Source organism: Crocodylus porosus, unplaced genomic scaffold (genome assembly GCF_001723895.1).
Source record: "Crocodylus porosus isolate Cpor-Errol unplaced genomic scaffold, CroPor_comp1, whole genome shotgun sequence".
NCBI lineage: Eukaryota > Metazoa > Chordata > Crocodylia > Crocodylidae > Crocodylus > Crocodylus porosus.
This window is the reverse complement of record NW_017728909.1, coordinates 25,118,753-25,134,428: the sequence shown is the minus strand read 5'-3', so window position 1 is coordinate 25,134,428 and position 15,676 is coordinate 25,118,753. Positions and strand designations below refer to the sequence as shown.

General features: G+C 39.5%; 1 protein-coding gene across 5 annotated transcripts in view; it reads right to left on the bottom strand.

Annotated features, from left to right (window-relative positions):
* SPEF2 (sperm flagellar 2) overlaps positions 1 to 15,676 on the bottom strand; it is a 151,332-nt gene that overhangs the window by 88,980 nt on the left and 46,676 nt on the right. For 4 of the 5 annotated variants that reach the window (XM_019531951.1, XM_019531952.1, XM_019531948.1 and 1 more), the window contains exons 16-23: positions 15,060 to 15,217; positions 14,054 to 14,203; positions 13,382 to 13,468; positions 11,653 to 11,765; positions 9,569 to 9,696; positions 9,326 to 9,464; positions 5,651 to 5,788; positions 190 to 350 (exon numbers count right to left, since the gene is read on the bottom strand). In XM_019531951.1, coding sequence (XP_019387496.1) covers positions 190 to 350; positions 5,651 to 5,788; positions 9,326 to 9,464; positions 9,569 to 9,696; positions 11,653 to 11,765; positions 13,382 to 13,468; positions 14,054 to 14,203; positions 15,060 to 15,217 — 1,074 coding nt within the window. The remainder of the gene's footprint in view (positions 1 to 189; positions 351 to 5,650; positions 5,789 to 9,325; positions 9,465 to 9,568; positions 9,697 to 11,652; positions 11,766 to 13,381; positions 13,469 to 14,053; positions 14,204 to 15,059; positions 15,218 to 15,676) is intronic. The other variant, XM_019531950.1, reaches the window with a different exon arrangement.

Here is a 15,676-nt window from a genome sequence, read left to right as displayed (position 1 = left end):
AGATGAGTGAGTGTATTCAATATAGGTGAAACAGTTATAAAGAAAAGTTCTAAATGAAATGTACTACATGGCTTAATATTTAAGTGACAGATATAATCAACATACGGTGCTTCTTCTCAATCTATCTGAACAATTTATATACGTACAAAAGTAACTTTTTATTTTTATAGCAAATATTGCAGTTTTTACCTCCGTGACTTGTTTTGATCTCCAGATTGCTCTACATTCACAATATCTAGTAATGGGATTCTTGTAAACTCTTGACTGGCCTCTGTTGGGATTTTTCCTTCCATTCCCCTATAATAGTCATGAAGAAGTCTCTTTGTATCTTGGAAACGGTCTACTTCAACCTTAGAGGGAAAGAGAGATTTACATTTGAAACAGGATAGAACAAAGCAATTCTTGTTTTTTAAACTCAAACTATATTGTATAAAAATAATGCCCATGAAAATGCTTAATGGAGGGTACCAAATGCAACTATTCAATCACAAATATTTGAAAATATGTAACACATTTAATGCATACTTCAAAGGATACTGAAAAAACATACTTTTAGAATTTTTTGTTAATTTTAACATATAAGCCTTAAAAACAATATTTAGTTATTACATTTAAATTTAATCGACACACAACTCCTGATACATGGATTGATCTTGTGCACTGGGATGCCCTCAGAAGTCCCTAGGGGGTTTCTCAAAACCTGTTTGCTGACTGTTTGATGGAGAACGTCAGATATGTTTTCTGTCTTGTCCTGGTTATCTGGCTGGGTGTCGCAATCATGCAAATTGTTAAGACATGTTCACAGAGATTTTCAGGAACACAGTTTTCAGGACCCTAAATGGCCAAGACCAGAAGATCATGGCAGCTGCCATTTCCCAGGCTCAGGGGTTTTATGCACTGCCAGGGCTGGGAGACCCTAGCAGCTGCGATCTTCCAGCCACAGGGGCATGTGGGATGCCCCCATGGCTGGGAGCCCCACGGCTGACAAGGCTCTCAGCTGTGGGAGCTTGCTTCTTGCCTGATCTTGAGCTCCCCCTGCACCAGCAATAAGGCACAATGGGATCTAATGTGTGATCCCACAATCACGCTTTCTGCCATGCCACATGTGGCACGTGTGGCATGGCAGGAGGTGGAATTTTGTGGATCACACATTAGATCCCACTGCATGTATACAGAGACCCTAAAGTTCAACATAAGAACACCAGAGTCATCCAGTCCAAGCTAAATCTATTGTCATCAATCTTCATTCTACCTCAGTTTCTTCATTATAATGCTGTGATACTCTGATTTTATTGTGGTATTTCTGGTTTAAATGTTTTTGTGTAATAATATTGCATACCTCAGGCTTCCTGACAAGTTTGTACCCTGGGAAAGAAGGGGTTACTTTGTTTGGAACTAGAGCTGTGGGGATCTGCCTCAGTGCTCTATTAGTTGGTAGCAACAAGGAGTTAATCCACCCATTTTGATAAATCAAAGGAACTCTGAAAAGACTCCCTGCTGTTTCTGGTGCCAGGGAAACGCTTCCCAGAAGGACAGTGCAAAAGAGTATTGAAAAACAAGACTCAGAGACAAAATGGGGAAGAGGAGACTGAGAGGCTAGAGAGAGAATGGATGGTCTTGTTTTTGTGGCCAAGGACTCTGCCTGCTGTATTGCTATTAACCAAAAAATGTTGCTTTTGCTTTAAGAAGAGCCATCTGCTTCACTGCATGCAATTTTGGTGTACCCTGTACCTCTGAAGAGGTAAAACCCCTCACTTGAAGCTAAGCTAAAAAATAGCACTATGAGTGGGCCAGGTACAACCAGGGAAGTTAGAGACCAAAAAGGCCAGGAATCCAAGAAGTCATGGTCTCACCCCCTCTAGACTAAAAGCTACACCTAGGTTGGCTTTGGGAGCACTTAGGAGACTGTATAAGACTGAGAATCTCAGCAAGTGGCTGTCTATGGAATCCATGGCATGGGATTGACAGAAAGATATATATTAACCCCAGGGACCAAGGGGATGAGAGGCACTGTCAGGGAGCCTATGCTTGTACTTCTGGAAGAGGACTGGGCCTTTGACAGGCTACCCATGGTTGCTAGTCATACACGCTACACACTGGTCGAGAATAACATATTTAATGCATACTTCAAAGGATACTAAAAAAACATGCTATTAGAATTTTTCTAAATTTTAACACACAAGTCTTAAAAACAATATTATTTCATTTAAATTTAATTGAATCACAACTTCTGATAAACATGCAAATTTGTTTCTATGAAAAAAAGCTACCATTCACTTTGAAATTGTAATTCAATTAAATTATAAAGTAAGTTTAGAAAGTTATTTTGGGCCTTTAATTCAAATTATGAAAAAACATTAATAACAACATAAACAAAACTGCTAAGTGACCAAAAGCAAGACTGTTAAAGATGTATGAGTGACCACTTTTCACTGAGATCAATAGAAATAGATATTGAAATACCTTAAAAAATATTGCCCATGTGCTTATTGTACAACTTGTTTAATGAGAAACCAGGAAGGGGGGTTATAAAGCTCAAAACATCTATACATTTCAGAGTGAAGCCAAGAAGCATTAGCACCTGTCATAATTTGATTTATTAAACCAGCAATGTGTTAGTCTCTAACTGACAAAACGGCACTAAATATTCATGGGAAAATGCACAAAACCACATTCACAATACAAAGGATAAAATTCTCATAGAGTAAAACAGACACTTGGCTAAAGTTAAGGATTAAAATTCTTTAGTTATAGCATAGAAACAAAGAAACAAATATAAAGGTACTGATGTAAGTTTGTTAGAGATAGAACACCTTGCTAAAATGAACATGTAAACATTTACAAGTTGACACAGTCATATAGCCACATGAGGAACATGCTACAGGAATTACCTCCTACAGAGAAATTAAAATAAAGGGAGCTTTGAAACCAGAGATTATGTCCTCATTTTGTTCTTTGTTTCTAACAAAGTTATTGAAGATACCCTGTGAGGTTGGCCTGCCACTTTTCACTCTAACAGTTTTCTCCATTCTTACCAATGTAAATTGTTGCAGATAACATTTTTGGGGTAAAATTTTCAAAAGTGCCTATGTGATCTAGAAGCCTAAGTTGGACTGACTGTCACTTCCAGGCTTGTAAGTGCCTCAGCTGCATATGAAAATAGGACTAAGCTAAATCACACAATGGCGTCTTAGTTTGAAAGAACTAAGAATGGAATTAAGACAGCGTGAAAGAGCCACTGCAGTTCAAATTCATATTTTACTGGTATCTTATTTCCTATTTTTACTGCATAAACAAGTTATAGGGGTACAACTTAATAGAAAGAGGATTTAACAGAAGAGGAATGTGTGTTATGGAGATTATAACACACTGTTGTTCTCCAAAAGTCAGTCAAGACAACAGATCTAATTTTTGTTTCTCTTCTTTTTTTCCCCACTTATTTTTTGTAGATGTCAAGGTAGAAGGGGTCGTTAAGAAGCACCTGAAATGTGGAAGAAAGTGAATTTGCAGAATACCCTGGAAAAAATGTTAAAGAGCTGATCCTAAATCATGGAAGTCAAAGTTTGTATCTCCATTGATTCCAAAGTCTTTGAATCAGGTCCTCCAGATCCAGAGAGAAAAGAAAAAAGATGTTTATAGTTAGTTTTAGAAGAAACCAATGACCATGTCATTGAGGGTAGCAATGATGATTATTAAGGGATGACACCTTGATCTTAGTGGTCACTCACACTGTTGTTGGGAGGCACCTAAACTTCACCTACATCTCTGGAAGGACCTGATCTGTTAGATGTGCCCACAGCATGTCTAATTTGATTTGACAGCATCAAACAAAACTCAAAAATAGTAGTTGAGCCTGTGCCGACCTTTTGCCCAGTAGCCTAGTGATAAGAGTTCTCACGAGGCTGGAAGAGACCTGGGTCATAAACTCTCATAACTTGAGAAGACTTAAACACATGAGAAGACTTATCACTTCCCAAAAAAGTGGCCTAACCACAAGTCTTTAGGCTAGTCTTGTTGAGAACCCCTCCACCCCTCTCATTTAAAGTTAAGTTCCTGGGTAGCAAAGTGTGTAAAATCCTTAGGCTCAAAAGAAAAACAAACAAAAGGCAGCATGACTGTATAACTCACTGGGCTGATTTTTTTGCCCACAATGGGGAAATCTGTTTTCTGCTCCCTGCTGCCAGGATTATTTCCATTTTTAAACCAATGACTGTGTAAAGCAAAACATATAAACTTTCCTGGCAGCAGGGAGCAGACTTCAGATTACCTCCTCCCTGAGCTACCAAGGAAAGGTTCTGTTTGTTTGTTCTCCTTTAGCCCAATTAATCTTAGCTGTCCAGCGATGCAGCTTAAATAGAAACGGTAGAGCAGGGTGAGAAAGACCCCCTAAGATTAGCCTGTACTCTGGTAAATTAGGGATAGCTCTAGAGTAGTGAGAGATGTGGGGTTGAATCCCTTACACTTGTTGAGGGCTTAGAACCCAGGGGCACTTTTACATGCGCTCTGGGGGTAGGGGGACCGCCCTTTAATTAGAGCAGCTTTGAGAGTCACACTAATTAAATCACCACTGCATCTTGTGTATCAGTGCCCCTGCACTTAAAAATGGAGGCAGGGGTGCTCATTTGACGAGCTTTAGAAAAAGCACCCCCACCTCCATTTTTAAGCATGATGACTCTGATACACAAGACACAGGAAGTTGCTGAAGCATGGCAATTGCCACACTCCAACAGATTAATCAAGTCTGCTCTGACACGCTGGAATTCTAGCATATTGGAGCAGCCTCTGCACACGTGTACAGGCTCCCAGGTGAGTGGTCTAGCTGGTAGACTATTGGGCAACAGATGGGCAGCTCCACCACCTAACATGATGGGGTTCAGTCCCGAGTTTGACACCTAAATTATGAGTTCTGATTGTGCTTCTCATTTCTCTCTCTCTCAAATGTGTCACATTTCCTATTAGCTACTTTTAGACATCTTTCTGCTCAGCACCCAGACACACAGGCAGACACATGATTTGAGGTGCTAGAGAGTTATGTGTACGAAAAACAGGATGGTCTTAATGTGCAGCATCATTGGTCCTGCATCTATGGAAAGTATTATTTTGATTATATACTTTTTAAATATGATACAAAGATCTCCTAAAAGACACAGGAGGGTAATATCTATTTTTATAAACCGAGTAGATAGTATAGTAGCTAATTTCTCAGGTTTCTCTGCTGAGCCTTTGTGAACTGGTATTTTCCCAAGGTTATACCTTGGCCAAACTTAAGCAGGTTTTCTCAGAAACAGCAAAAGACAACTAGTTGAAACAAAAACTGGTCACTCCGAAATTTCAAGTTTCTGCTTTAAAGTTTGGGAGCATTAGAACTTCTCAAAAAAGGTTGCTAGAATTATTTTATATGAGAAAACACCACATTTGCCCTTTGCACTAGTATTTTTCTTTATCACCTTTGTCTGCAAGGTGATACAGTGTTATTACTTTTACTTATTTTTATTCTATTAATGCTCAATTGTATGTACACATAGGAGGAAGATGAAAAGGTCATTTGGTAATATTACATCTGATCCTGCAGTCATACATGTCTACACAAGTGAAGACTCAGTAGAACATGATCTACTGCAGAACCAGGACCCTACTGGCTAAATCATACCTGCATAAGTGATAAGAAATGGTTCATCACTATTCCCGTATGATCTGGTAACCACCCATCATTCATGAAATCAGCACGTTCTTGCTCAGCTTCTTCCCGCCTGTTATCACAAATGTCCCAGAGACGGTCTCTTAGGTCCTATAATCCAAATGCAAATACAGTTACAAATAACTGATGTGTGAGGGCTTAGGAACCTTTTAGAGATTTGTTATTAGAAATTATATTGGTGCCCTGGCAGAAGAATCTGCCCAAGAGAGCACAATGGATGCCCAGTTGCATCACTACTCTGTAAACTCTAATAGAGTGAGTTTAAAACAAAGGAGGGAATAACAGCAGTTCTCAGCTTAAATGATCAAAACCTTACATTCTTAATCACTATGGCTTAGAAGATCACCTAGTAAGGTACTATTCGTTAGGAAAAAAATCAAAAAGCTATCTGATAGTCTGCAGATCTTTTAACTTTCACAGTTACAGTCCTTTTATATTTAATGTAGATAATTCTTCAATACCAAGTATCATGAATTTTAGTATCTCCTGGACTTGTATACTTCAAATCCCTTTTATTCTTTATATGGTTTTACATTTGTTAGAGACAGGGAATACAGTACTTGACTGACTGGACTTGATTTCCATCTATTGAAACTGTTTTTAATTGGTTACATGCTGTTGTTCTGGATAAAGCACACTGTGGGCATTTTGGGACATAAGACATAAGTGTTCATTCCAGTAGCTGGGTCACTGATTTGATCTGAAGAGGCACAGTGGAGACATCTTCTGAGGATGCAGCTAGGATGAGATCTCACGTGGGAAGTGTTCTATGTGGCCATTCTCTTTTGTTGTTATATATTGAAATACATGTGTAGGAGTATGTTCTTTATCTATGTATCCTCTTATAGGAAGGAAGGTTGGGACTGTCTTCCAGTCTGTTACCCTAGGAGCCTGAAGGTGTAGAGGAATCAGCATAGCCTTCAAATTTTCATCCACAGGTTTAAAACCTACTGGGCCACCACTGCACCAACTGTCCCAGAGCACCCTGCATATATAGGTGTGTACTCCAAGCTGAACAAGTAAGGTTCATCTGTCTCTGCATTTAACCGTATTATGGTGCCTGTGTCACATTTTTTGTGTGTCCACTTTAATTAAAAAAAACAAACTCTGACATTTTGCCTCCCAACTGAGGTGAACCAATTCTTTTGTGGTAGATTCTTTTTGGAAAATATTTAGTATCAACTACCTAAAATGACAGACACCCAAGGGGCCAGTGAGTAGGATTTCCTAATATGTATCATAACAGTAATACTGTCGGGTAAGAGGTTCCATGTAACTTTTATCACGTCAGTGGCTGCATCCAAACAAGCATGGCCATGCAGGTACATGGTGCCACAGACCTGTCTGTGGTGCCACATACCATACATTCAGGCATTTCCCATGCTGCTACCTTGCAGTGTGAGGGGGAGGGAGGTACTGACCCTTGGAAATCCAGGGGTCAAAAAAACCGGCACAGGAAAAGCGGGGTAGTGCATGCGGAGACAGCATGCACCACCAAAAAACAGCCTGGCCAGCCAGAGCCACATTCTGGCTGCTGGCCATGCTCCAAGTTGCAGGAATGACACAGATGCAATTTCCCTGACCCCCAGCACCCTACGTAAGACTGCTGGGACCAGCAACTGTGCTGGCCCCAGCCTCCTTTACCCCAGCCAGGATAACCTGCCATGTGCCAGAAGGCACATGTCACAGGCATTCCCCAGGAACAACTAGCAGTGGCACAAGGTGTCCTGCTGCTAGTTGTCCCAAGGGAACCAAATGTCTGCGCTCGTCTGGGTGCGCCCAGTGTGTACAACCATGATTCCACCAGTGTTCCCTTCAAAAACAGTTTTCCTCGTTGTGGGATTTTGTAGCACCTCGATCTCTGTTTTTGCTTTGTCCATCTGGACTTCAATAATAACATTTCCTGCAATGATTTCAGCCAAAAATCACTCAAATATGCACCATCCAATAGCAACAAGCAGTAGCAATTTTGCTGCCGTTTGCTTTTAAGTGGGAGGCTGGCCTGCTTATAGCTCTTTATTACATTTCTCAGAGGCATTTATCTATGTTTAAACTTGGCCAGCTCCTGTTGGGATACTATTTCACTTGGAAGGAGATGGTGTTTCCAAGAGCACAATAGTTAAGCAAGGCAAGTAAGTGGAGAGGAGTTTGAAATTATAGTACGTAGGGAGCAGAAGAGTCAGGGATCAGAAATGCATGTATGCCACCTCCAGCCAGGATTCACAGGATCCCTAGTGATACAAAATTTCACAGAATGACTCCCATACTTTGTAGATGCTAGGGCTGTGAGAAGCTCTGGTGGCTGATTCGATTTGGAGAAGATTTGGCCTGATTCGGGGGCTGACTCTCCGAATCTGAATCGAATCAGGAGACCTGTTAATCTCTCTGAATCGACTCAGAAGCCTCTGATTTGGTTCAGAGAGATTCTGTGATTTGGCCATAGACACAGCTTTTATGGTTTTTCTACGTACCTTGAGGTAACAGGCGCGGGTCATGAATGCTGAGATGGTGGGGCAGATGGAGCATCCCATGAAAGCGTGGGGCGAGTGTCCCCCACACACTTGGTGGTGGACCCGGAAGTGGACTGGAAGTACTTCTGATCCATTCCTGGGTCCGCCATCAAGCCCGTGAGAGACCTTTCTGCCCCCTCAGCAAAGCGACTGGTGCCTCCTGGGTCTAGGGGGGCATGTGGGGTCCCCCCTGTGGCCGATTGCCAAGCCAGGGGGATGTGGGGGGGGTCCCCCATGAGCTTAGTGGCAGACCCACTCCCACATTCCCGTGGGATGCTCCATCTGCCCCACCATCTCAGTGTTCACGAACTGTGCCTGGTACCTTGAGGTACGTAGAAAAAACATATAAAGCTATGTCTATGTCTGAAGCACTGATTCTCCAAATCAGAACAGAATCTTCAGATTCAGCCAAATTGAATCGGGACAGAGATCGGAATCAGTGAATCAAATCACTGTCCTCCGAATCAGGCTGAATCCAAATCAAATACTGCCTCCGTTGCACACCCCAAGTAGATGCTATCATCTCAGAATTACAGGCAAATCAAGTCCATGTTTTATAGAAATGAACTTGAACCCACAGCATATGAAACAAACAAACTTTATCCTATCCAAATGTCAGGAGAGGGGCAATTTTAGCTCTGGGCCTCTCCCTAGGACATCAATCTAACCTTTTCTGCATTCCCATTCTAGAGTTCTTATACTTCTGTGGTTTTACTTTCCACTGCTCATCAGTTCCAGATAGTCCCTAACCTCCCATCCAGGAAGGCTATTCTGTTGACCACCTGCAGCTAGGGTCCTAGCCCTTTAGAGGCTGAGTACCTTTTTATAGTCCATCTACGAAAAAAAATAGCTGAATGCATGCTGGTATATGAGGAAAGGGAGAGAAGGTGACTAGAACACTATCACACAAATAAAAGGGAACAAAACCATATAGTGGTAAAAAATTGACAGAAATACAGATATAATAGAAAAATAGTATAAAGGTAAAACTGAAATAACACCAGAAAACTGATAAAATAATTAAGATATTAGAAGTCCTACAATAATAATTTTCTGAGAGTTCAAATCATTGAAGCTTCACAACTCATTAGACTGTAACATTTGCCATTTTACTTACAGTGACTCTTTGGTGTAATTCTGCTTTTGTTTCCTCATCCTCCCACAGGTCATCAGCAGTGGAGTTAAAATCAGCTTGCCACTGAGATACAAACTCTTGCTTATGATCTGGACGTTTCAAATAATTCAGGAAATTGTTTCTATGAACAGTGAGTTTAGAGAGTTTTAATGCTAAAATTTACCTTGACTGGCAAAGGGAATATATGAAATGTAAATTTTAATGCATTAAGCTAGTAGTACTCACCTAATATCTGCTAAGTAATAAATAAGAGAATGCTGTTCATCTCTCAGATGTCTAAGTATAGTTTTGATTGTATTTACATAGTTGTTTTCTACCATATCCCAATAAGGCACTAAAAATTCAGGTATTTCCTGTTAATTATTGAAATAAACAATTCATTACTTCATACACTTTCTACTGACCTGCAAAATATAATCACCAGCACATAAAAAAAGAAGTTATATCTGGATAATAGACTACTTGAAATACGTTTCTTTTACATTCTTGATAATAAATTACAAATATTCTGCCAAAGTTTGTTTACTATCTGTATGTCTTTCATAATATTAAAAAGTAGTAACATATTGTCACCTATATGCTACTGTTCACCCTGATTCTTAAAGCAGTGATTCTCAACCAGAGTGTGATGGGGCCCTGCAGTGCCTTGAGCTCCTTTAAAGATTGCTGTGGCAAGCCACACAGCGTTAGCACAGTTGGGAGTGAACATGATTCACAAGATAAACCCAGACATTTCAAACAGGAGTCTATAGTGTTAGAAATATTCTGACCTGTTGCAGCTTTTCTGAGTTCTTTGCAAAAGCATAATTGTTCTATTATTTTTCTATAGTCAAAAACCAAGTCAAAGCTAAGAGTGGCATTTTCCACAGGGTGCCTTGACTCTAATGATGAGTCCCTTGAGTATAACAAAGCTGAGAAGCACTGCTCTAAGGAATTTATCTTAAAAGTCTTAATATATTCTTTTATTGCAGGGGGGTACCCTTGAAGACTGCCTGGAAGACTGGTGGAAAATGTGGCAGACTGCCTTCTGATGAGGATGGATCATTGCCAACACATTACTCCATCTCTCTACAGTCTGCACTAGCTTCCAATAGCTTTGCAGGCACGATTCAACATGCTGGTTTTCATGTAACTGGCCTTATACAAAACTGGCCTAACTGTCCTGGCCCCTACCTAAGGGCACAGACAAAAGTGACAATTTTTGCCAGATCTGGCAACAGAAAGCAAGCTACAGCCATGACCAAACACAAGTGCACGGGTGCAGAGTGCTTCAAGAGTGACTGATCAGGTGAAATTCTGAACCCTCATTACATGAGGGGTCAGATGAAGACATTTAAAAACAAAGCATCTTCTGTAATTTCTGTCCGCATTGCCTGCCAGCCTGTTGCTGTTCTCAGAATGGGAGTGGGGAAGGGGAGCAGAGGGAGTTTGGTCTGGGGGTTTTCAGCCCCCACTGGAGGCTGGGACAGGTGTATTGGAGTCCACTGAGGTGGGAGGGCTCCAATTCATACACCTCACCCTCCAGTGCCAGTTGGGGAACTCCTAGAATGAGCTCTCTCTGCTCCTTTTCCTGCCTCCCATTCTGAAAACTTTGCAGCCTCCCAGGTAGGAGGGGCCAATGCTATGGGAACCTGGCTGCAGGCTCCCAGCCAGCAGCTAGATTCCCCTCTTCCCTGGAACCAACAGTGAACTTCTGTTTGCAATGGGCAATCGTTGCAACTCAGAATGCTTCCTGCAAAGCATTCTGTTACAGCGAGGAGCCACCCCCTAACTGCGCCCTACGGGATTATTTCCTTCCTTATGTTTCTTTATGTTAGCTGGGAGCAACCTCTTGCAAGTTCCATCTGTGTGCCAAGCATGAGCAGCAAAAATATGTGGGAAATTATTCTCAGTAGTCACTTGTCAGCTTTGGAACTCTCTGCCCCTTGAGGCCCATCTTTTGGAAGCACTGTAAGACTGCCCTATCTGAAATCACTGCCTTATTTGGGCAGATGTTTAGCAGGCACAGTTAACTTTTCAGGTATTATCTGGGGAGTCATTTTCTTACTCACTATTATATTTTAATATTTTATCTGATTTTTTAATTTATCTTCTTTTTTTTTTGCAAGGTGCCCAGAGCCTTTTTTGGTGAGGGCAGCATATAAACCAAATAAATATCATATAAAATGCATGCAACAAGTTCTCCTTCACTCTTTACCTATTGAAAAAAGTCTTTAAAAACAAATGATTTTGTATTATGACAAAAAGTGCATGGGAAATTCACTGTAAAATTGAGAAAAAAATTTTAAAATAATCTTGAATTCCTGCACCTTTGGAAGTGGTTCATCTATATAAACCCATTTATCTGAGCCTGGTTTAGTTGGTGGTGGTCCAACTGCAGTTGAAGGGGGTAGATCTTCAGGTGATTTGCCTCGAGCAGAGCCTTAAATAAGAATGAACAATTAGTATGCTGTACATATTTTACGTAAAAAGAATTAATAGACTTGCATTGCTTGGTTGCCTTCAAATGAACTTTGCAGGATAAGCATTTTATTGTTCAGACGTATCTTTCTTTATCCCAGAGCTGTCCAACTGGTAGCCTGCAAACCATATGTGGCCATGGAAGGTTAATATGTGGCCTGCATGCTCCCACTTGGCCACCACTCCCCGTATAACCCCTGCTGCTATGGCAGCTGAGGGCTGTGGGCTTCCCCACTGTCTTCTGGCTCCTGCTTCCTAACCTGCTTCTGGGGGCAGGCTGGGGCAGTGGAATGGAGGTCAGGGAGGGGACTGTGCTACCCATGCTCTGTGTACAGCCAGAGGGAGAGGAGCTGGGCTCCTTGGGCTGCAATGACCTAGAGCAGAGCTGGGCTGACTGCAGAAATGGGGTGAAGGGGAATGAGCTGCCTGTACAATGGAAGAGAACCCCCAGGAGGGTTGCCACAGGGTGTGTGAACTATGGGTCTGGGGCCTGCAGGACATGCAGCCCCACACCACCCCACGCAAAAGTTGGAAAACCCAGCTTAAACGAAGACAGACAAAGTCAGTTGCATTCCATTTATATCAGGTTTCTTTTGCATTTGGCTTTAATTTTACTTTAAATTAAACTGAAAGTTAATAAATAAATATGCATACATAAAGAGTCAGAAAGGAATAGGAGGTAGGGCAAAAATGCTGGACAGATTCATTAGAAAATATAATGGGAAGGTATTATGTACATCTAGATTTAAACACATTAAGACAGAAGATACACTAACACCTGAAGGAGCTTATTTAACAGTCCCTTTTTGTTGAAAGTCATGTAACATTTTTAGTGAAGATACATCTTGATTCACTTCTGTAGCTATCATAACTCTGTGCTTTTCAAAAACAGTGTCTTGCCTGCTGCCCAAAGGAACAGTAGCTTTTAACAGTGTTGATTTTGCAGGACAGAAAACAGATAAGTTGATGGTCAAATAAAGCATTCTGATTTATACCTTAGAATACCTGTGCTAAGCATTCTGAGTATCAATCTTTTATTTTTCCCTAGTATGTCCGTTCAGTGGCCAAATGACTAGTCAGTGGTCTCCTGTTGAACATTCATCCCTCTGCTTTGCCACCATTATCCCTCCGAGCACAGAAAACTGGATTAGACTCCATTGAGAATCCACTAATATAAACCTGGAGTTGCTGCTGATGCCTGACCCGACATATTATTTCCTCATAGGACATGAGTGTTCTGTTTCTGCAGTACTTCCAGTAGAAAATCCTGACTCCATTTAAGTCAGTGAAAAGCTTGCCATTTCACCCCAAAATTCAATCACATAAATCTGACAGGGTGTCTCTTGGAAACACAAAAATATTTGTTAGGTATGAAAATTAGAAGACTCCATCATCAAATGGCATGCCGACTCCCTTCACTGAAAAATTACCCTAAATTTTCCTTGTTTCAGCGTGTTCTTCCAATTAATTAACAGTTACTAATGCTATTTTTAAAGAGAGGAGTTGAAGATAACTACAGACACTAAATAGTCTTAGGTTAATTTCTAAAGCAGTAAAAAATGCAAATGTGTATTTAACCTGGTTTATTTGCTCCATCTTTTCCCTTGGCTGCTTCGTCTTTCTTTCTTTTTTTGTCTTTAAAGGAGTCTGACTTTTTAGGTAACTCTAATGCACGCACAGACAAAAAAAAATAGATACACCATTAGTATGCTGAGTTACAAGTGTTTTGAGTGTTAGCAATAAAAAAAAAATATTGTGTTATCCTATCCAGTGAAATACTAGTTTTGAGGCTTAACACAGGAAGCAAAGGATGAAATTAACACTCAGTTATTTCACAGGGCTAAATTATATATATTAGACATTGTATGTTAAACATTCTAGTATCTCTTATTAGATTTGAAACTGATTTATATAATCTGAAAAGGTAGATAGATTGAGGGCCATTACTTTGCAGAAAAAGGGCTCTAGTTATTTTATCTTGAAATATATACAGTATAAGTACTGTTCTCCAGCAGTAGTGTAACAAAGGATGGGCAACTGGAACATCAGGCCTGGGCATCCACTTGGAGGGGACTAAGAACACTGTCACTGCCACTGCTGCTAGCCCACTTGCCACCACTGTCACAGCCAGCCCTGCCTCTGCCACTGTCCAGGGCATAGACCTGTACTTATGCCTCTGTTCCCCAACCTCTGTTATAAAGAGCTGAGAAAAAAAGGTCAAAATCAGTTAGTTTACTACTGCTGACAAACCTTTGGGTACTTTGGATTTTGTGGGTGCAGGCTCCTTATCTTGAGAAATAAGTTCAGTTTCCTTGTTTTTATCTGTTAATGTCTCAGTTGGTTGCAAAGGTGTGAGAGTTCCTTCCTTTTTCTCAGCTTCTCTTTTTTCCACTTTTTCTCCTTTAAAATAATTGCAACAAAAAATTAATTAGATAAAAGCAGCATTAGTATAATGCTATTAATTTTGAACTGTAATTCACAGCAAGGATTTTTATGATTATTCACTGTTACACCATATATTTGTGCAAACAACAAGTACTTTTGGTTTTATTTAATATATCTAGCTGAATTCTCTTTAATAGGAAATGATCCTGAAAATGCTTGGATCTATTTAGGTTCATAGAAACTACATAGTTGTGAGGACTTGTCAAAATAATTTTCTTTTAAATAAAACATTACTGGGCAATCTTTTTTCAGTTATGCCACTGTAGCACCAGATTGAACTCATGTAACTTAATCCTAATTTATACCAATGTAACTAGGGAGAGACTTTGGCACAGGTTTATACAACGTTTACTTAAATACTCACAAAAGAGCCAAATAAAATTAGCAAAAATGTCCAATTTGCATAACAGCATTGAAATTGATATTTCTAATTATCACTTTCTAAAGCCTGATTTTGATCCAACATTGACAGCATTTTGATCTAACCAATTTCTACAAATGAATATAGGTTTTTGTTGATAAATTGACAACATTCTAACTAATGGGGAAAAAATTCTTTGCATCTGCAGTATAATACTGTTCTTTGCCAACAGGCTAATGATTAATTTAAAAATATGCTTAAGTATATAAAAAAGTCTGCCAGAAGAATAAGAAAGGTCACTATTCAACAAATATAAATATTTTTCACTTTCATGTACTTTTAATGTCACCAGCAATAAACTTTTTTAGCATATACCTCACTTAATTATACAAAAACCATGTATATTCATATTAAAATCTCAATATGAAAAATAGAAATTAAATACCTTACTTTTATTTTGTTTTTTGAAAATTTCTTCCAGTATGATTTCCTTTACTCTTCTGCACAAAAGATTCTCTTCTATCTCTGCATTTACTTTCACTAGAATATTTTGCTGCACTGAAAACCATTTCTCCAGTTTGGGCCAGCTCTCTCGAAAGCCTGCAATTCTGTGAAATTATATCAGTACGGTACGTTTAAATTTGTAAGTCTAAATAAACATATTAAATCAAACATTAGAAAATGTAAAATATATACAACTTTATTTATTTATTTTTGCAGCCATCTAGGGAGTCTAATAAAAGATATCACCTCCCCAAGAGTTCTGAATATTTTATTTATAAATATTTGAAATATTATTAATGAATATTATAGGACTTCTATATATTGATATATGACTATTTTATGTATGAATACTATTTTTATATGCAAAACAGTACATTTTAGGAAATGTGGCCAAAAGAGAATTAAGAGACAGTATTCAGTTATGTTTGACACAACATTCTAATATCTTACCACATCACTGAAGCAAATGTAAATAAAGAAAATAATAAAATAGGAAAAATAAAAAAGAAATTCTTTTACGACTTCAACAAGCTGCATATATAAATTACTATCTTTTGGAATTA